This window comes from Trichoderma virens, assembly GCF_000170995.1.
Source record: "Trichoderma virens Gv29-8 chromosome Unknown TRIVIscaffold_4, whole genome shotgun sequence".
Lineage (NCBI taxonomy): Eukaryota > Fungi > Ascomycota > Sordariomycetes > Hypocreales > Hypocreaceae > Trichoderma > Trichoderma virens.
The window spans coordinates 939,318-959,910 of record NW_014013745.1 but is presented as its reverse complement, the minus strand read 5'-3'; the positions used below and the strand labels follow the sequence as shown (position 1 = coordinate 959,910).

Genomic DNA, 20,593 nt, shown 5'->3' with positions numbered 1-20,593 from the left:
TCCATGGTTTCGTCCAGAGTCAAGAGAGGTTCTGTGATGATGGCGATGTTATACGACTTTCAATAATGACGAATTCGTAATGATTCAGTGAACACGGGCCAGAAATGTGAGAAGCGGAAGATGTATGTTTACTTGTATGACCCCTTGGAGCCCATGTGAATGTGAATCTATGAGCATTATAAACCTCCTTCTCACACATATTGCACACACAAGAACCAACTCAACATACACAATCTAAAACACGCAAGAATTCCATGTCATCACATCTATTCATCATCACCAATCCCCCTTTTTTTTTCTATCTTTGCATTGCTCGCTCGCTCGCTCGCTCCACACAACAAGCATCAGAATCTCAAAGTCTTGACACATACAAGAATCATCGTAACGGTACATAAGCTAAGGTACACACAGGACACCTCGGGAGGTCGGCTAAGCAAACAGGGGGTATACAGAAGCTTCATTTCCCATTGTCTACACCACTCACACCAAATACAAAAAGGAAAAAAGAAAGAACCGGGGAAAATAAAAGGGGCTCAAAACAACAACAAAAAATGCAAGAGTCGTTACTTTGCGTTCATACACATATGTTCTCAGAGGCTCATTATACAGCGGCGAACTTTCTCGTAGCAGCTTGCAAAGCATCCCACTCCTGCGACCCGACAATCTGCACATTGTCTCCCGCGAACGTCGTCAACTTGCCCTGCGTGGCATCCCGAGGCAGTCTGATTCTCAGCCGGGCCGCAGCTTCTCGCTTGGTACCAGCCTGTAGCTTCTCTCTGCCGAGGTTGACGCTGCGGTCCTGAGCGAAGAGCATGTCTGTCTTTTTGAGCACCGACTCCTGCCATGTCCTCCAGGCCTCGAGCTCTTCTGTCTGCTTAGCGGCATGATACTGTGGTGTAGTTCTGGCAGGGCGCCAGGCCAGCTTCTGCTTGGGCGCGGCACCGAGGTCGAAGATGGTGGCCGACGTTGCCATTTTGATGAGCTCTCCAAGCACATCTCTGCCCTCAGCAACCACCAAAGCCTTGCGCTGTTGCTCGGGGCTGGCCTCCTTCTTCAAAGGCTCAGAGAGCCACTCGTAGTCTTGCTGCTCCTTCATGCGCGCACGGCGGTTGTCATCACGCAGATAACGGACTGCAGCTTGCAGACTTTCAATATCCTTCTTCAGCGCATCCATTTCGCGTGCTGTGGCAACAGCCCGCTCCTGGCCGGCCTTCATGTCCGCAGCATCAGCGCCGTCAGCATACGCCCTACTATCGCTAGCAATCTTCTTCCACTTGTCTCGCTCCGACTCCAGGTTCTTGAGTTCTCGGTCTTGCTTCTCAATATCTTCCTTGAGGCTGGCCACATGACCATTGACATCCTCAAGCTCAGATTGCAAGCTACCGATGCGCTCGACATTCGCCTGGGCATCACGCATCCGAGACTCGAGCGTCTCAATCTTGAGGACAGCGGTGCTAAGATGTTCATCCCGCTGCGCAATCGTCCGACGAACTTCGTTGTGCTCAGCCTTGAGCCTTCTGAGCTCCTCCTCAGTGTCCACGGGGACTGTCTTGAGTATCCTGAGTTCTTGAGCACGAAGACGCCAGGGAGACGGGCTAACATCATAGTCATGAGTTTGGTCCAAGTCGACGGCGAGTGAAGCCAGATCAGAAATCTGTCCGGTGGCAACCTTGAGCTTGTTAAGATAGCTGGAGAAGAGGTCCGACTCATTGGTCTGGGTGGACTCGAGAACCGCCTGGCGGACGGCTTCGTTAATCTCTCCGTAGGTGAAGGGTTCGTTTCGTCCCTCATCATGGGTGAGGAGCTTGTGGATACCGAGGCCAATATCACGAGTAAGGCGCGCAAGCTCTTGAGTCAAAGTCTCGCATTGTTCAAACGCGCCCTTTGTATCCTCGCCCAGCGAGAGGGATCGTGCCTTCAGGTCCTCCAGAGCACGAACAGCCTTTCCGGCAAAGACCTTGGTGCTTCTGGTCTGCGTGATGGCGAGCTCAATCTTCTTGGAGAAATGTTGCGCCAGCTCTTCCTCTTCGCCTGCAGCCGGGATGGCACGCTGGACCATGCTCCGGATCACATTAAAGGCGACAGTTGCAGAATCAAGGTGGCTTTGAACAATCAGAGCTCTCATGTGAATGTCATCAGCAAAGGCAGCAATATCACTAGAAATGTGTACCTCTCCAAGGTGAGACATGAGCGAAATGGTGCGCTGCAGTTCGTCAGCGCACTTCTGCTCCTTCAGCTCATCTCGTCGCAGGCCATCAATCCAGCTGTTTAGCGCACGTTCGACGGGCTCTAGCTCCAGCAGAGAGTTCTGGTACTTGGTGAATTGCTCAATAGTGCAGTGGCTAATGTCGTTGACAAAGCGATCGCACATGGCGGCAACCCAAACAAGCTTGTCGATGGCGTCACATCCGGCAAGAACATCATCCTCATGGCCTGGTTCAGGCTGCGCGTTGACCCGCTCTCGAATAAACCCGTTGAGAAGGTTTGCCTTGAATGCCAGTCGGCGGAATCGAAGGAGAGCAAGAACAGAGTCCTGATCATCTCGGTAGCTATCAGGAAGGAATAGTTTGACAATCTCCAGGTGTTGTTCAGCCTCTTGAGCTTCGAGCCGTCGCAGCTCGAGGTCGATCGTTTTGACTTGGGCCTTGGAGGCAGAAATCTGGAGTTTCATGTTCAGGTCCATCATGGCCCTCGAGCGGTCGTTGAGCTTCTCAGACTCGCCCTCGGTGACGGCCTGGGAGGCCCGCATGTCATCTAGATCGCTTTGCAGGTTGGTAACGAGCTCTCGGAATCGTGATAGAGTGTATTCCATATCGCCCAGGTTAGCATCCTGTTGCTGTGCTCGTCTAGCTTGCTCGGCGATGACGCTGTCTCTGAAATCAAGCTCTTCTTGCATCTCCTTTTCGTTTTGGACATGGTTAATCTCGAGCTCATCGTTGATCTCCTTGAGGTTCTCCAGGTCTTCAATGACTGCCTTGAGCTCCTCGATTTGCTCAGACATGCTCATGTTCCTCTCCGTTAAGTCTTCAATCATGTCTTCAGCGCCCAGTGCGGTGTCTAGCTGCTGGCGCAAGTCCTCCACGGCTGACTCCGACTGTGCCAGCTTCTCCTTAGCCGTGGTGTGATCCTCCTTCAGGGCGTTGAGCTCCTTAACCTCCTCCTCCATGCTCGCAATCTGGTCTCTGAGCTCCTGTTCCTGCTCTTGCGTGAGATCCCGCAGTCGTAGCAGCGCCTCTCGCAATCGCTCATTGGTGCGTTCCATTTGGAGCCAGCCCGTGCTAGCACGCTCTTCCGGAGTCATGCCCTTGCTATACTCAGCGTTTTCTTCTCTCAGGATATCGAGTTCCAATTGCAGCTCCTCAGCCTTTTCCTTCAAAGCATCCACCTCCATTTTCAGAACTTCAGACGTCTCTTCGGCCATTTCTCGATCCAGGGTGGCCAGTTCCAGGGCAGTGTCATGCTCTGCTTGAAGAGCCTCGACTGACTCAAATCTCGTCTCGGCCTCCTTGAGGGCCTTTCTTAAGTCTGTATTCTCTTGTTGGATAGGTTGATATTTCTGCTGTAGCTTTTGAATGATGCCTTCGAATTTGTCTCTTTCTCCTTGAATTGTGTCCAGCTGCTTCAGTTTGTCCCGGTCTTCAACCCGTTTCCGCTCCAGAACCTTGAGCTTCGCCTTGAGATCTTCAATTTCTCTGCTCGCAGCAGTGCTTCCAATGGAGGATCGTGATGAACCAGCCGCTGCAGGCTTCTTTAATGGGGCCGCTATAGAAAGTACGGCTGAAGACTCGGCCGCAATCCTCTCCAGCGCATTGGCCCTCCCAGCGGCTGGGCTCGTTGGTTGCGGTGAGAGTATCTCATCCTCCTCGGCTTCAATTGGGGAGCTTAGAAGCTCATCGGATCTCGTGGCTGAACTCGAATCTCGTCCCCCTTGAGAGCTGGCAGAAGTCCGGCGGCCGGATTCGGGACGCGACACCGCCTTTGGAGCTGTAATGCCGCCGCGCCCGCTGATAGGCCTCGTTGGGGCACTGCCGGATCGCGAATGGACTGACGATACTGACGACTGTCGCACGGACGATCGCTGGCCAGGCTGAGGAGCTGGGGGGGGTCCCATGGACGTGCGCGACGCTGGCAGGGCGGTGCGAGGTTTGCCCGCGGCAGACGGCACTCGGACGGTTGAGGGTGTCCCCGTTCGAGACGCGCTAGCACTCGACGAACTGCTGAGCTGTTTGGTAGGAGATTTAGAAGGCGACTTAGTTCTCGGTTAATACAGACATGCTAGATCAAGGGCGCTTCAACTTACCCGCAGGTTGGTCGACGATTGCGACGGCTTGTGGTGAGGGACCGGGCTGGGGCTCGGCGCGTTGATGCTCCTCCTCCTATTGAGATTGGCGTCGCCTCCAGAAACCGAAGCTCTGCCCACAGTGGGATGGAACCCAGGCGGTCTGGCGGCCGGTTTGCGAGCTGCTGCTGCTGGCTTGGGAGCGGCGGGCTGCGCGATGATGGTGGCCATCATGGGCTTGACAAACATGCCGTAGCCCATGGGGCAATCAAAGTATCGCTCGCCCTGGACGCTTCCATCGTTCTTCCCCGTCTTCTCCTCGAGCTCGACACCGATCCATTCGCCCACCTGGAAGTGAGTCGGGCCCGCAAACCGCACAATAGCCTTGCGGCCATCGTTGAGCAAGACGGTCTGCCCAGGCTTGAAGTCCGGCATTATGTCGACAGGTCAGAGGGGAGATGTTGCATCATGAGGCTCGCGGCGGTGGAGGTGGGCGCCTGCTTGTCCGGTTTCGAAATATTTGCTTGCCGCCGTCGAGATTGACGTCCAAGGGGTGTTCGGAAGCTGTAGGTATGGATGAGCTAGCGAGGGGACTAGAAGCAGAGGTATTAAGCAATACTTGTATGGAGGTTAAAGTGGAGGCAGGCCAAAGTCGCGTTGGATTGCTGTGCGCGAGGGACAAGGGCAGGGAGGATTCAAAGGTGTGGTGTGTACTGGGTACATGCCTGGAGGAACTGCCCCTTCGCTTGCGCAGCATTCAGGGAGCTCCGTGAACAACTAAGCCGCTAAAGGGCTGCATATACACCCGCTATTGGCTCCCACTAAGATGCAAGGGAGCTCGGCAAAAGTATCGGGTACTTGTACTGGCTTGCAATAATGTGCTAATAAACCCCGTTGCTTCTACGGAGTACAAAGGCGCTTTTGATCACTGCCAACTTGTTCATGAAGCCAGCTGGATAGAACCCGGAAGTTGTTCAATTTCATGCACAACTTGCAAACACAATTCTTTAAGCCCTCTGAACTATTAAAGCACTAAAGTGGACTGAGAAAGAAGAAACTTGACTTGATAAAAGAACATAGTCACCGTTTATTGCTCTACAAAATGAACAATACAATGAATATGTTCAATGTCGATTCCTTAGCAGCTACCTCTTTATTCGAAAGCGGCACTTTGTTCTCGTGGCGATCATAAGAACAGATGCTTACGTCCATATCAATGACAGGGATATACCAGATCCTATTGGTGCCGAAAGAGCAGAAGACTCTAGCCAGATGGATCACCACAATAATAGTCACTACCAGAGACATTAGCAACAACGCGAGGACCGACATAAGCCAGGAAGGCTTCGTGGATTCAGCATAATTAGACCTTTCTATGTACTTGAGGTAAATGCATAGTACAAACACAGTTGTGTGTATGTAGGTAGTCCCTCACTCCAACTACATCCTCGCTAAATCATTACCAAGACAAAAAGACAAAAAATCCCAATTCCTCTGAGCTTAGAAAATAAACTGTCCCCGGCCTGTATCGGTAGCTCCAAAGCTCTAATCAAGCTACCAAGGCTACCTCCAAACTTCATGTAGATGCCTTTGATTCATCTCGCACAATAGGTAGTGTATGTCGGACTTATAGAATCATCTGGTTCATATCTTTTAATCATATCGTCCTATATTTCTCATTCTCGTTACAAACAAAGCATCCGCCCGAGGGCAGTAAGCCTCTAAGGCTTTTCCTCAAAACGCCTGTGTATACTGTAATTCCCCAGGGATGTCCCCGATAGAGTTTGTGGCAGCGGGGGCTCAAGAGGAGCAAGACGCGGAGGATCTCCCAAAAGTGAGTTCTGTCGTGGATCCGTAAGCGGCGGTAGAGTAGAAAGGCTTTGTGACCTAGTAAAAGACGCAGGCTCAGACATAACAGGCGTCACTGGCCTCCCATGGAACGCCAGGTCTGCCCGTTCTGGTCGTCTTCCAGTGTCAAAACCATGACCTATTGAGCAATAATCTCCGGCGTCATTTGTTCTGCGTCGTCTCCTGTCCGGTGATGCTGAGCCATAATCTCTGGGGCTTCGAGGCTCCCTTTGCTCAATGATCCTATGGAGAGATGGCGTATTTCCAGTATGGCGACGAACGTTGGAGTTCGGCGCACTGAGAGGTGGCCAAGGATGTGACTCTGGATTCCTATAGCCATTTGATGACACCGGAGTTGCGAACGGGATTTCAGACGAGGCTGTAAAAGGAGTGATTGGGGTCTGCGGTGTTCGTGGCCCTTGGTACCCCTGTGGTCCGCGAGGCCCCCGTTGTGCCCGTGGTGTTTGAGAGGATGGTGAAGATTGTGAAGATCCAACAGATTCTGGGGAACGTGGTGACCCTGGTGACTCTGCGGATCGTGTGGTTTTATTCTGCCGACCACCGCACTTGGAGCACCGCCAGTTTTGCTTCCCCTGAGACTTGGGTCTGCGGTTCGGCTTATATCGATAGCCTGGATATTTGAGTGCGTGGTGTTTCTTCTCTTCTTCAGCGAGTTGCGTCCAGATTTCACGCTCGTGCTCCGTCAAGCGCTTCCACATGTTTCCAATTATTTTGGATATCTCAGGGTTGGATGAACCCTTGTTATCCTTCGCCACCGAACTTTGGTGATGCTGTCGATACAACATGAAACCTGTGATAGGAAAATCTCAGTCAGCGATGATTCTCAGCAGCTCCGTTCAGTGATAGTACGCTGAAGATGGTGGCTGATACTCCTGGGCATCTTTACCACAACAAAGAGTCAACTAGAAAGGCCTCAACTTACTATTTCGGGGCCTAGGGGGCTCCTTTGGGCATTTGCATTCAAAGTCCTCCCCACCGTCAGTTTGCAATGAGGATGAGATACTGAACCTCCGGTCTTCGTGGTTCGTGCTGGGTGTGCCCTGAGGCGCAGGTAGCCTCCTATTGACAGGGCTTGAAGATTCCTGAAAGCCTCTGACTACTGCGTCGGAGCTGCCTCTCCGGGACATTTCATCAAAATGATTCATGTGGGATCGGGTTGGACGCATATTCATATACCGTCCTGTAGGACTTGAGGAGTTCTGCGAATCTCTAGCCATTTCCTCAGAGCTTCCTCTCCAGACAAAATCCGTACTCATATGAGGTTGGGCCATACCCATTTCCATACGCCGTCCCGCAAAGCTTGGAGAGCTCTGTAGGCTTTGAAAAGCTGCATGGGGCATGCCTCTCTGAGTCCTCTCATCAAGATGGCTTCTGTCGTGGAAAGGCGAAGCCAGTGGCCTTTCAGCCCTTCTCCACTCGACTGCGTATTCAGGCTCTGCCTGAAACTGTGTGGGAAGTATAGATGTCTGCCAGCCTCTAACCTCTTCCCGAGATCTGCCTCTCTGGTCCATTTCATGTAGATGGCTGCGATAATGGAGAGGGGATGGATCAGGCTGGCTTAACCGGCTCGGCTGGTCCCTGTGTTCCCAGGGAGATCGGGCTGGAACAGCAGGTAGATATCGTCCTGTTGGACTCGGAGAGTTCTGTGAGCCCTCAAACACTGGTTGTGACCTGCTGCTCTTGGCCATCTCGTTAAGATAGCTGCGATCATGGAACGTAATCATGCCTATACGTCGGGGTGCCAAAGACAGAACATGAGACGTATTGTAGTAAAAATATGACGGAAAGTATGTTAGGTAGAAAGTTCTAAGACGGGTCAAAGAGCTCGCAAGCTATGTTTAAGGGATCTGAGTTTATTGTTCCCGAGCAACAATAGGACAACAAGGGAGCATGCAGAGACCCCAGGGGAGTCAAGCAAATGGCAAGGAAACAATCAGAGCAATAAAGACTCAAACTGAGGGCTGCGTTGAATGGTAGGAAGCTGGCCTATCGAGGCTTTGAGGATTCGGAAAACGATAGGCGGGAACAGAAGGACTGTGAGAAAGGGTGGAAAGGTTAACAAGTCCGGGGGGGTTGTGAATGTCGGAGGATGCCATTCACAATAGCGCTGCTCTTTCCCGTCGACAGCCGCCACTTGATGCTCTCTGATGAGTGGACAAGGACACCCTGCATGTCTCAGTAAATGTCTCGACTGGAGAAGGCCGTAAGGCCACTTGATGGCTCCGCCTATGTCGAGGACAACACGAGGAGCAGTGTGTCCGGATGGTTTGAGAGAAGATGGAGGCAAGGGAGATGTTTGAACTGTTGATCGAGATGGACAGTGGAATCAAACAAATACGGGTACAAACGTTGGGAGATGAAATTTGGGCACAGTAGCGGTGGAAAATAAAAAGATTCGCGGTTGATATAAGCTTCTCGGAATATTGCGGTTCGTTTGTTCCCTTCGTTCTCCTACCCACCTCCTTCGCAAAAGCGCAGGATTCCGACCAGCCGACAATCGACGACGTCGAAAAAAGGGGGGAAAGAGGAAGTAAAAGACACGGGAGTGTGCCTCTGCTTGATCGCTGCTCCCAGCAAGATGCGCGCACGTCCGCACACGGTGGTCGCGACAAAAAGCCCCGGCTAGGCAGCTGAGCAATTGTTTCGAGTGATCGTCACCTTGTCTCTTCACCTCTTCTTCCTTCTCTGGTTCTCGGCCAAAACATTCTTCCTCTCACAATGGCCTTCTGATTCGCTTCTCAAAGACACGACTCCATAATGCGCCAGGCCGAGTTCAGGTTCGTCTCTTCCTCTGGGCTATACTGCCACCCCTCCCCCCCTTCCGACCTCGTCCAAAGACGGACAATGCCGTCTTTGGAATGCGCGCCATCTGTCCTCTGGAATGCTACTCTCTGAGACAAAGTCGACGATTCACAAGCGAGGGCCAAGCAAAAGTTTCTACTACACGTGATGATGGACCTTCTTCGTCGTTGCCTCCGATTCCGCCGCCTCTGTTCCCCGTCTAGTGCGAATCCGTAGGCATATCACCATCCATCTTCAGCCACGAGGCGTCCTATAGCACCAATGCTAACCTTGTCAAATCTTCACGCCCATCCTTCTGGACAACGGAGCGAAAACAAAGAGGACGGGTGGAGCACGAATCATGGCTCTCGGTCTTCAACGTTTTTCTCCACACTGGCTCGGTCTGCTTCCCTCTCCCTAAAGGTCCACGATGTCTCGGGGAGTTGGGCGTGCGGCGTAAGGGAGGCCGACACTGTTGTAGAAATATGCAGGACAATCTTGTTACATTGGCCGCCTAAGAAACACGGCTCGCCCGCCATTTCAGAAACTTTCATCCAAGCCCAATAGTTTATCAGGGCTGTCTAGCCCCGTACTCATACTCCGTACATCGCGCAGAAAACAGCCAAGCCAAAAAAAGAAAAAGAAACACACAAGCGTCTGGGATTTCTGTTGAATCCGTCGTGACCTATAAAACAGTGGCGCTATCGGCACACCGCCCAGCGTCATCCTTCACAATGAGATCCCTCCCCTTCACCCCATCTAGCCCTGCTCGTCTACAGCTTCTCAAAATCAAGGTTACAGATAGCCCCGTCCCGCTTCGCTAGCAAGTAGCGAGGCGCTACGGCGGGCGTCTAGGAAGAGATCTTCGCACTCGGACACATCCTGGACGTCAATCTGAGTACGGCCATTCGCCTTGGCAAGAATGCTGTTGGCATCACACGTCAGCTCTCTGTGTCTCATGCGAGGAACCTATTCATTCATTCACAGCCATGAGACTCACCTTGAGGGTGTCAGCAGTTGTAGGCAGTATCTTAAGCTGACACGGACACCGTGCTCGGAAATTTTGTCAATGGCAGCGTCCGTAATAGATACACCCTCTGTCGTGGCGCGGAGCTTGACAATCTTCTTGATCTCGTCTGCCGAATATGGGGAGGTGGGGATGATGAGCATCCGGGCCAGAAAGTCGGGAGGAATGCCATGGGCCGCGACAACGTCGTCGGTACCTCTTATTGTGGACATTCCACGGTTGGATGCCAGAACCACAATGGGGGCAAGATGTGATTCCAGAGCCCGGTTTAAATAGGTGAAGCACTCCACATCGAGCATGTGAGCCTATTGTAATCCAATGTCAGTATCTGTTACCAGTATACCTCTGTCCCCCCATCATAATGAAATCGGGCAGGTATTTACCTCATCGATGAACAGGACGCCCGGAACTAATTCGGCTACGCCTTGATCAATATACTTTCCAACAACCTTGTTGATCTCGGCACGTAGTTTGTCGGTGATTTCCGTCATCTTGGGCTTCATCAGTTGGCCCATCATGCTCATGATATCCTGGCCACCCTGCGGCCGGGCGTTTGCAACGTCAAGGTCATGCAATGTGACATCCTGCACGATTTCCTTCTTCTTGTGCACCTCGCCCTTGGGGATAGGCACGTATTCTTCGGCCTCGAGATCGAACTCGGTGGCATACGCATCGGATCGTCCCACTCTCTTGCAAGCACCAGTGTTCGCCTCAATGTAGATGACGTCGCCAACAGTGACCCTCTCCTTCTGGATAGCCTCGTAGATGCTGGGGTCCAGCCGAAGCTTCTTCTGACCCTTGGCACTCTTCAATCCAATCAGCAGCGTGCTGATGGTCTTTCCGTAGCCACCCAATGGGTTCTCCGCCTCCTCTGGTGTAAGTTCGGTAACTTCACCCTCGTAGACCTCCTTCGTTTCTCGGACCTTGAGGCCAATCGCTCTCCGGAAGTTCTCCATCAAGACTTCGGTCTTCTTGACTTCGGACGAGTAGATCTCGCTGCCGACGATTGGGCAAAAGGGAATCTTTGTACCCAATTCCTGGCTAATCGCAAGCGCCAGAGCTGTCTTTCCGGTTCCTGGGCCACCGGCTAACAGAACGCCTCGGCCGGCCATCTTGTGAGCTCGAATCAGATCGACAACGACGCCGCATGACTAGATTGGCGAACAAGAAAAAAAATCATCAGCAGGCTGCAGTAAGAAAAGAGAATGCCATGTGTAGAGGCCACTTACCTCTCGTGCAGGAACCTGGCCGACAAAGCCAGCAGCCTGTGTATCCGCATATCCATCAGACTTCAGCCCCAAGCCTTTGATGTGCGTATGGGCTGCGGTGCGGTTATCGCGTTTGTTGCCCTTGACTTCGCTGATTTGAACCATCTTGGCTATGCTTCCCGGGTTTCGACGTCGATGATAAGAAAGAGAGAGGTGAAAAAGAGAAGTTTGACCCTTGACCTAGAATGGAATATGGCTAGGTTTGTGGATTTATAGCATATCCGAGGAAACAAGCGGAATTGCCAAAGGCCAGAATCGATGATCTTGATTTTTTGCGATTGGATCGCAACCCTGCAGCTATCGAAGTTACCAAGCGCGGCGTCGCGACTCTTAGCTCAGCTCTTAGCACGTGATCCCAGATGCCCAGATCCCGCAACCTGCCTACCCTGAAGCTTCGAGATTGCTCAGCAATTTTGAGCATTTGCAACACTTGTTATTCACATTCTGCATTTTGCTATGGATTTGTACCCTTTAACTTAATAGCGATAGTAGCAGATGTCAGAAGGACGTAGTGGTAGTATCAAATAGGTACTAGGCAGGTACTTAACAAAAAGAGTGTAAACTGTGTTAAATGCTATGAAACTATACTAATTTATACGTCTACTCAGATTGCACATAATCCATCCATTCTTTATAACATCAAAATTATGAATTCTACAAGATCAGGTCCTCCTCAGATTTATCCCTTCAACATTTCCTCCTGTATCGATGAGCATAGGAGAGCCTTCCGCTTCCCCTTCTACATTCCCCTGTCTTTCGATGTCATTGGCCGTCCTAGCTGGCGGGTTCTTTGTCAAAACGACTGTAATGGCACTGCCCAGGATGAGTGCACAACCAGCGAAGCTCATCATGCTCATGCTGTGGCCAAAAATCCATCGGTCAAAGCTGACTGCGAACAGCATGTGTGTATATATCATGGCATTTGCTCTGTTGGACGTGTCGGCTGCGAGTCCCGAAGTCAGAAGATACTGCATTATGAAGCCGGGCACTGCTATCCATAAAAGGAGAAACCATCCCTTCCATGACTTTGGTGTGATCCACCTCAAGTGAGGCTGGCTAACGTCCAGAGTTGGTGCCAGTGTCAGTGCGAGGACGCAGATGATGGTACATGCCATGCCAAAGAAGTTGACCGAGATCAAGGGATGAGCACGTTTTCCAATCGTACGAATGCATGTAAATGCACCTGCAGCTCCCAACACACCGAGAAGCGCAACGCCAACGGCCATTAATCGTTCCTCGGCTGTTGGTTCATGCTCGAGGCTGGGGAAGGCTCCGTCCACTTGCTCGGGAGAGTCTACCACCTGTTCGTCGGATGGAGAGAGGGCCGTGAACAAAGAAACCGGTCGCGCAATAAGGACCACTCCCAAAAGGGCCACGGCCGTGGCAATTTGCTCCGGTCTTGTAAAGGGTTCATGCAAGGCAAAGTAACATAACAGGCCAGCAACTCCAGGGGCGAGAAAGGTAATAACCGTGGCATCAGCAAGTGGTAAATACATCATAGAGTACCACATGCCGTATATGCCAAAGAATCCCGAGAAGCCGCGAATCAACAAGAGCCCTCTAATTTCTTTTTTTCCAAATGGGAAATCGGGAATATTCTTCCACCACATATAAACGAAGCAGCAGACGACCGTGAGTCCTTGTCGGAGGAGGAGGACTTGCACCGGATGGATACCGTCGCCATCTAACTCCAGCAGTCGAGCACTGAGATTCATCAAAGCTCCAAAAAACTGGGAGACGGCTACCAGTATAGAAGGTTTGTTTCTTATCCAGAACTGCTTTAGACGAGACGACGACGCTTCGGGGGGAGGCTGATAAACTCCTGCTGGATTATACGGTCCATGAGGAACTGGCGATAGTCGTCCACTCGGAGCTGGGCTTATTGATAAGCGACGAAAGTCATCGGCAAATAGAGATGGTTTCGATTTCGTCTGATAATCGTTTGGTGCAAGAGTGCTTTGCGGCGCAACTAGGGAATCGTCTGTCTCGTCCTGATGGGTTTTGTCCAGCGTGAGGTGCAGCTCAATCTCTGCCGCGACTGGCGGAGAGCGAGGTCTTCGGCTGACCTCCATGATCGTCCTCTTGAATCACTTTGAAGAAACAAGAGGATGATGTTGCATCCAGATCAACAAAGCTGATAGCGGCAACCAGGTACAAGCAACACCAAGCAGACGCAGGATTCCAAAGCTCTGGTAGGCTCAGGAAACAATGATGTGCTATTACGAATGGTCCATCTCCTACGAGCTCTAGCTTGGGAAAAAAAACCGCCTGGTGACCGTCTCTCCTCAACACCACCATCAGCAGCGCAGAAACTGCTCCTACGCTGCTTGGCGACCCTCTCCCATGGCACCCTATTGGCTTCTGGGGGGTGGATCTGATATCCTCGTCATTCTTCTAGCCGCCTTTGCGAACTCGCCCCCGCGATCTCGCCCATGGCCGGAGCGGTTACTGCGCGGCTTACGGAATCGGCGCTCGTCATTGCACGAAACAACGAAACTAAACATCCAAGTGCGAATAGCTAGATAAACTGCAGGAGTCGGGTCAACGCGATAACCCGATATCGCTATCTACGGCCGGGCCGGCGGCATGGTGTGGGTGGTAGCGAGCGGATATCGCTGTCTCCGCTCTATTCCCAAAGGCGCTGAAATGGATCCCTGGCTTTTTCTGTATATATTGGTCAGAGAATAGTAGTCCTTTGATAGCGTAAGAAGCGATTATAAACTTGAAGGCTTCTAAGCTTCTGGAGCCAACCCCGCACAAGGACTATCAGCCGTAGTGGCATGATATATCATATGCGAGGGACACGGGGTAGACCAGGCTGTTCAGCCGTAGCTGAAAACCACAAACAAGCTGCTGCCAATAGATCGAAGGGAGTTGCGGAAGGATCGTGAAAATGGATGCCTCTGATTACCGCATCTAGTTATATGTAGAAGAGACCTGTGTCTAGAGAAAAAGGAGGAAAAAAAACTGGCATAGCCTTGCCAAAATTCCCCAAACGCCAGTCCATGCTTTCCCCAACTCCAGAGCAATGCTTTGCGAACCCAAACAAAGAAAGAGACCGTGTATCCTACCAGAGCCATCACCATCACCTCCTTTTTCCCAGAGCATCAGCCTCTGCCTCCGCATCATCGTCCGCCTCACCCAACTCCTCCTCGACCTTATTGGTCTTCGGCGCCGCCTTTTCCTTCCTCTTCTCTTCCTCGGCCGCATCCTTCATAATCTCATCCTCTCCATCCCTCAGAATCTCTCTTGCCTTCTTAATCTCCTTCTGCTTCTCAAACACCTCTTGCACCTTTCCTAGAAACGAAGGGTTCTTCCGAAACGCAAACTCAAAGTCCTCGTACTTGATCTTCTGTCGGCCCGAGTAGTTTGCTGCGCGGTTGGCTTCAAAGGCAATGGACTGCATGAAGTCGGTGAGGATCTCGTCGAGGACGCGGACTGTTTCGGGCATGGGGTTTTTGATGTCGCCGTGGGCGTAGAGAAGCTGGGCCACTGTAGAGAGCAACGCGGGTTAGAAACTTTGCTCCCTTTCCTGTAATTCACTTCACTTCTCCTCTCCTATATTGTGATGAAAAGGGTGGGTGGATGGCGTACGTTCGGCGTGGGAAAAGTTCATTTTGCCGACATTCTTGCCGGCACGCGCACGAGGCTCCATCTTGAACGGCTTTGCTTGCTGATCCTCGACTTCTATTCTTTTGTGAAATTGTGTAGAGATCGAACTTTCAAGGGCTCGTGGTTATACAAAGGTGCCTAGTCAAATGTCGTGATATGGATGAATTGAAAGTTGAGGCGGCTCCAACTTCACAAACTGTCTCGCCAAGCTGCGTCGAAATCGCAACTTCTGGTTGGTGGGGACATGCATGTCATTGCAGCTGATGTGGGGCTCGCGCGTGCAATCGGATCGGTAAATCTTTCCTCCTATCCACATCTGGCCCCTTCTAGCTCCAAGGATGATGAGACCGCGCCGAGCATCTGGACAGCTTGTGGACAAAGACAATTGCTTGTTTGAACAGCATTAATTCCAGATCGCCAAAATGGTAGGGTTCCCTGCGATTGATGGGTTGTGAAGATGCATAAACTAAAAGCGAGATTGGGTTACTGACATTCTAATATTTAGTCTGCGCTTTTCAACTTCAAGTCCCTGCTGCTCGTCATCCTGCTCTTAATCTGTACGAGCACATATGTCCACCACTTTACGCCCGGCATCATGGACCGAAACAAGAACGGGTACGGTGCAATATTATACAATCGCAGGCTTCGTTACCGTGCCAAATGCTAATCAACGCCTAAAGTGTCATGGGTATCTTCTGGAAGTGTGCAAGGATAGGAGAACGACTAAGTCCGTATATAAGTATCTGCTGTGTTGTCATGGCCGTACGTATACCTCTCAAGTCCCTCCATTGCCTAGGGTGCTAATAGAAGAGGCTAGGTGTCCATCCTGCTCAGCTAAACCTCCTCTCTACATGCTACAATAAGAAGAGAAAAAGAAACCTCGAATCGTTACTTGGAAACATGCATATTAGACTGTTCAACCCTGGAAGTTTCAGGCGAATGGATGAGCCTGTCTAGGGAGGATTTTCATCCCGACATTACTCGATAGACATGCAATGGCGCCACCTCAAATGGAAGGGGAAAAAAACTAATGATGGAGAAGTTGTACGATGACCCACGGACGAAGCCAAGAAGGACTCGAACAGTGCTATGCCGGCGGCTTCTGATATTCCGCATGGCGTCTAGCTGCTAGCATAAAGAGTCATGGCGCATTCGCTATAGACATGGATTCTGTCTATTGCATCACATAGCCCTGGAGCGGAAAGCACATGAAGGGCTCCTGGATAATGTGTCAAGCGCACCGATTAATTGCCCCCAAGAGATAGAAATATCTTTGCCCAAATATACCATAGTCCAAATATCCATAGCACAGAACCGCTGCTCAATTGAATGCTACACAATGTAGATTTCAAATGCCACTTTTCGCCTTAGCATCCCAAATTTCTATGACTGTAGCGCAGATATATGCTGGGAGAATGTTGCCCCAGGACAACCCATGGTGATGCTCACCATGCAACTCCTCATATTGCCAGGATAAGTAGGATCACGCCTATTAGAGAGCCAGTTCGAATTTCGCGAGAGACGCCCCGAGGTTACAGCATTCCCAAGACTTGGCGCAAAGTGTTTGGCTATCCCTGGTGATGGACTGCTCGGAACAAGGCCCTCGGAGAGCATGTCTACATTATTACAAACCCAATCTACCAATGAGGATACTTTTATGATTCCGTGTAGCAAAGAGCGATGACACGCCAACTGGGATTAATGGAACTATTCTACTGTCATCCGTTTATCGCGACTGAAGGAGATGAGACGGACAATATAAGGGAGTAACTATCCAGCACCCCGAATCATAAGCTAATCAATATCATACTGTGACTACTTGTCAAAATTCCTTTCATGGTTACCCTTATTAATACGTGATTGGGTTAGTATCATTCATGAGCGATACATATGTTCTACGGAGTAGGAAGTGACTATCCAGCACTCCAATTCGGCTGTTCTGCATGCCTTATCCAATACTTAATTGTGGTGATAACAGCAGATACTACTTATGGGCGCCTCCTAATCGAAAGAATGCCCTGATGAAGATTTGAGGTCTCCTAAGTCATCTTCTTCCCCAGACGAGGAGGACAATTAAGAGCGACGGCCCTCTCGTGGTGATGTTTAGGCAGTTGTTGAGAATATTTTACAGAATCAAGCCAAATATATAACTGTGGTATCAAATAAAATATTCATTACACATTCACGCTGTGTATATATTGCTTCCTGATTCATGTAATAGCATCTTGGTAGGTAACAAATACTAGAGGTGCCTTCTCTGCCTCTTGCTACGAAGGTTCAACAACACGTAGTCGCTGAGCTGTTGGATAGCTGAGCTGGGACCCTGGATACCTGCCACTCTCATTCACCAAAGCTACCTATCTTATATCATCATGTGCCTTGTGCTAGGCTGGCTCCTGGAAATAGTTTCATTTTTTTGACTTTTGTGCCTGCAGCCCAAGCAGCCTCGTTGACTTTCTTGGCGGCAGCAGGAGAGAAGAGACAAAGCTAAAGTCAATCACAAATTGTTACTTTTATAGCAACCTTTCATTTGGGCGCCCGCATTAGTGACCGGAATAGCATCAGTCATCTCGAATACGAGGCTCACGATTTTTTTTTTTTTTTTTCTTGGGCTTTTCACATGCAAGAAAGGATTACGCAACTCACAGGGCTCGCAATTGGAAAATAGCCGCTAGGACAAATTCCGCACGGCCTCGACCACCCCCCAGAAGCAGCATCAAGCTCATTTCTTCCTTGCATCAGACTATCACCATGGCGCACGGCTCGAATCTCGACCTCTTACCGCCCTTGACGAGCATCACATGGCCCAGCTCCAATACGGCAGCGTAGCATTGGCAAGCCGTATAAAGCTGTCGGCGCTACTACGCTGCCTTACCAGTAGTAGCAGTAGCCAGCAGTAGCCAGCATGAATAGCTCCAAAGCTCAATCTCGAACCCTGTGTCATCTAAAGTGTTTAGTCTCTGTACCTGCTCACCGACATACTGCCCCTTGACGTCAGTGGCATGACTGGTCGGGCTATTTTTCGAAGCATTCCAGAAGGTCATCTCCGAGATCCTCGATATTGCCAATCTGACTAAGTGCATAGCCGCGGCGCCGGGGTATCGCTGCTAGAAAGCTCAATTGAGGGCTTCCCTTGAGCAGAAGAGGAAGCTCGATTGTCCAACCCCCCAAAGCACGAGTGAGCTGGACGAAACAACTCTCCGGTTTTATGGCGCCAGTGAGCTACTGTAACCAAAACCCCCAAAAAGGCCCAGCCGCAGCTTTGCGAGGACGAGATAACGGCTGGAGCTGCACAAGGTCGCGGCGATCAGAATCCCCCATTCTACCTACATGTATCCAAGCACACGACGAGTCTCTGTCCATTCCCTCCCCCAGTCTCTCCCCTTATTGTACAGCACAGCACAGAACAGAACAGCATGGCACAGTACCTGTCCGCTCCTTTTGCAGCGACTCCACCGCCGCGGTGGCCTCGGGTATGCAGAAGCGAAGTTTCCCAACTGGACGGTCATTTCTAACTTACATGCGGAAAATGCGTTGAGCGCGCCGCTGAGCCTGAAAGCGGTGGAACCCAATTGGGGGCCTGGCCGGCCATTGCTTTGGCCCAAACAGATTACGACAAAGTTCAGCGCCTTCCCCCATGTCAAATTTTCTCTCAATTGGCGCCAATTAGTAAAACCGACGCCTCGTTCCCTCTCTTACTTTCTCCCACTTTCTCCTTGGCTGAGTGGAAATCGTTTTGGCGTTTGCTGTGGTGCTGATGCATCAACCGTATCATACTCGTACTAGCGGGATCGGCAAGGCCACCAGCCCCGTCCCCGAAACAAGAGGAGCAACGCGGCTTTCCGGTGGCTTCATCGAACAGCCTGAAGATCCGACGAACAAGACCCGTGTATATGTACTTCTCGTTTCAACGGGGGGTCATTCTCCAGTACTACCACTCGTGTGAAGCTTCTCCTGACAAAGGCAACCTGCAACTCGAGGAAAGAGGCAAAAAGCAGGAGAAGTGGAACTAACAGGTGGAGAGGCGAGAGGGCTACCCAGGAATCTGCATGCATGTCATTGCCTAATACTTGTACAAGTATCGCTGTTCAGTGCTGACGGTACTGTAGTACGGCGTGTTTCGTACCGGCCTCCCGACATCGTTGATCTAGGGCAAGGATATCCCCCGTGCCTGAGCTTTTAGCCGCAGCTTTACTTCGTACCTGTAGCTGGTGGACAAATTTCCAAAGCCGCTCTGGTACCTTGTTTGGAACCCAGGGATGAGATCTTGTGCGAATAAGTCGGCACAATAGGATGCTCCTCCACCAGTGATGGGAGACGAATGATCTTCATCTCCAACGCCCGACGTATGGTTAAAGTGTTGCTCGGGTGGTAAATTCAGGCACTCCCGCATACTACGGAGCGGTACTTCCGTCCCTTGAGCATTAATTGCGATAGTCTGATCATGCCATGATGATCGGCATGCCATACCAACTCAGCCATTGGTCCTAGCCTTTTCGGGGCCCAAGGGATGTCTTTCATGTCCAAGAGCAGGCTAACAACACTTCCTCCATCTACTACTGCTAGGCTAGGCAGATGGCGTCGACGGTGGTTTTGCCGTGTCTCGTACCGAGCTAGACACCTTTATCAATCAGCGGAATTCTTGTCAAGCATCCCTTACCGTGTGCCCAGCAAGCCGACTGATTAGCCGTCCACACCGTTTTTACAACAGGAGAGAAAAATAAACACGTCAGATGGGAGCGAAGGCGGCTCGCAGATCCACTCCCACATGGCAAAGTTCCAGAAAGGAGAGAGAAAAACCATGGCGCCACTGATAATTTTTTCAGCCATTCCATCGTTCTTAATGTGAACCGAACTCCGTAGAGCGCCGAGTCATGGTCGAGTTCCATACTCACGACTCAAGGGCGCAAAATATGCAACCCGTATATCATCGCAGTGGGTGCCCGTCTGGAGCATTGGCTTGGCCTGGAAGCTTCGGAAAGGTGCAGCCACGGCTTCCGCCCTGCGTTTTCGGTAAGCTGGCTTGGGAAGGTGTTTGAGAATCGACGCCGAGGTACAGATACTATGAAAATCACGGTATTCGGCATGTACCTGTAGGACAGTGGCGTCAAGGTGTAAGTGCCAACCAATCTCCCGAGTTGAAAGTCGTTCGCCGTCAGACAGGCCCCGCGGCGCAACGATGCTGCGACCCTGAGCCAGCGATCAGTGCAGCAAAGAGGCCGGGAAATGTAACGCTTTCGGGTGATGATGGATAAGGGGAGGGGACGTGCTGCCACACTCTATGCGGCATGTCTTCCGAGAATATCCAGAGTGATGTGAGGGATAGGTTCAATAGGTGCTAGGGTTGCCATTGCTTGGTATAGCTTGCGAAGAGCTCACCAAGGTATCCAATTCTGTGATAATAGAAAACACTTGCCTCGGTACAAAACCTGACTGCTAGAAGAAGATAATGACGGTAGCAGATGCTAGACGAGCCAGAAGATAAGAGGTGCTTCCTCTACATCTCGCTACAACAATTGAGCTGTAGTCGCTGGGTCTGGGATAGGTAGTCACTCTGTAGGAACACAGAGAGACAGCAATGACCTATGTTGATGAATCCTGTAACCTTTCCCACATGTCTGATGAGAGCAAGAGAATGAGGTACGGCTCCAAATTATTGGCCAATAGCAGAGCACGGCTGCAAACTCCTACAGAAGGCTGAACTTGAGACAAGTGTGGTGACACAAGTCGTGTAGCACAAGCACAACCCGCCCAAGC

At 51.0% G+C, this 20,593-nt stretch overlaps 6 protein-coding genes across 6 annotated transcripts; 1 reads left to right on the top strand and 5 right to left on the bottom strand.

The window, feature by feature from the left end:
• Positions 1-601: 601 nt before the first annotated feature.
• On the bottom strand, positions 602-4,714 carry TRIVIDRAFT_30893 (uncharacterized protein; the record flags this gene model as incomplete). Its single annotated transcript, XM_014103239.1, has 2 exons — positions 602-4,249; positions 4,301-4,714. 2 exons carry the CDS (start codon positions 4,712-4,714, stop codon positions 602-604), a joined length of 4,062 nt encoding a protein of 1,353 aa, XP_013958714.1.
• Positions 4,715-6,726: 2,012 nt separating this feature from the next.
• TRIVIDRAFT_19877 (uncharacterized protein) lies at positions 6,727-6,948 on the bottom strand (the record flags this gene model as incomplete). The annotated part of the gene is made up of 1 exon (XM_014102924.1): positions 6,727-6,948. A coding segment is annotated over one exon (222 nt), but the record flags the coding sequence as incomplete, so codon positions are not given.
• A 2,468-nt stretch (positions 6,949-9,416) lies between these two features.
• Positions 9,417-11,466, bottom strand: TRIVIDRAFT_84527 (uncharacterized protein; the record flags this gene model as incomplete). Its single annotated transcript, XM_014103238.1, has 4 exons — positions 9,417-9,854; positions 9,930-10,261; positions 10,340-11,107; positions 11,186-11,466. 4 exons carry the CDS (start codon positions 11,327-11,329, stop codon positions 9,725-9,727), a joined length of 1,374 nt encoding a protein of 457 aa, XP_013958713.1.
• A 513-nt stretch (positions 11,467-11,979) lies between these two features.
• Positions 11,980-13,014, bottom strand: TRIVIDRAFT_23701 (uncharacterized protein; the record flags this gene model as incomplete). The annotated part of the gene is made up of 1 exon (XM_014102926.1): positions 11,980-13,014. A coding segment is annotated over one exon (1,035 nt), but the record flags the coding sequence as incomplete, so codon positions are not given.
• Positions 13,015-14,088: 1,074 nt separating this feature from the next.
• On the bottom strand, positions 14,089-14,989 carry TRIVIDRAFT_84525 (uncharacterized protein; the record flags this gene model as incomplete). The annotated part of the gene is made up of 2 exons (XM_014103237.1): positions 14,089-14,716; positions 14,819-14,989. 2 exons carry the CDS (start codon positions 14,877-14,879, stop codon positions 14,310-14,312), a joined length of 468 nt encoding a protein of 155 aa, XP_013958712.1.
• Positions 14,990-15,224: 235 nt separating this feature from the next.
• On the top strand, positions 15,225-16,164 carry TRIVIDRAFT_84522 (uncharacterized protein; the record flags this gene model as incomplete). The annotated part of the gene is made up of 4 exons (XM_014103236.1): positions 15,225-15,261; positions 15,342-15,451; positions 15,517-15,598; positions 15,654-16,164. 4 exons carry the CDS (start codon positions 15,259-15,261, stop codon positions 15,672-15,674), a joined length of 216 nt encoding a protein of 71 aa, XP_013958711.1.
• Between the last annotated feature and the right edge of the window lie 4,429 nt (positions 16,165-20,593).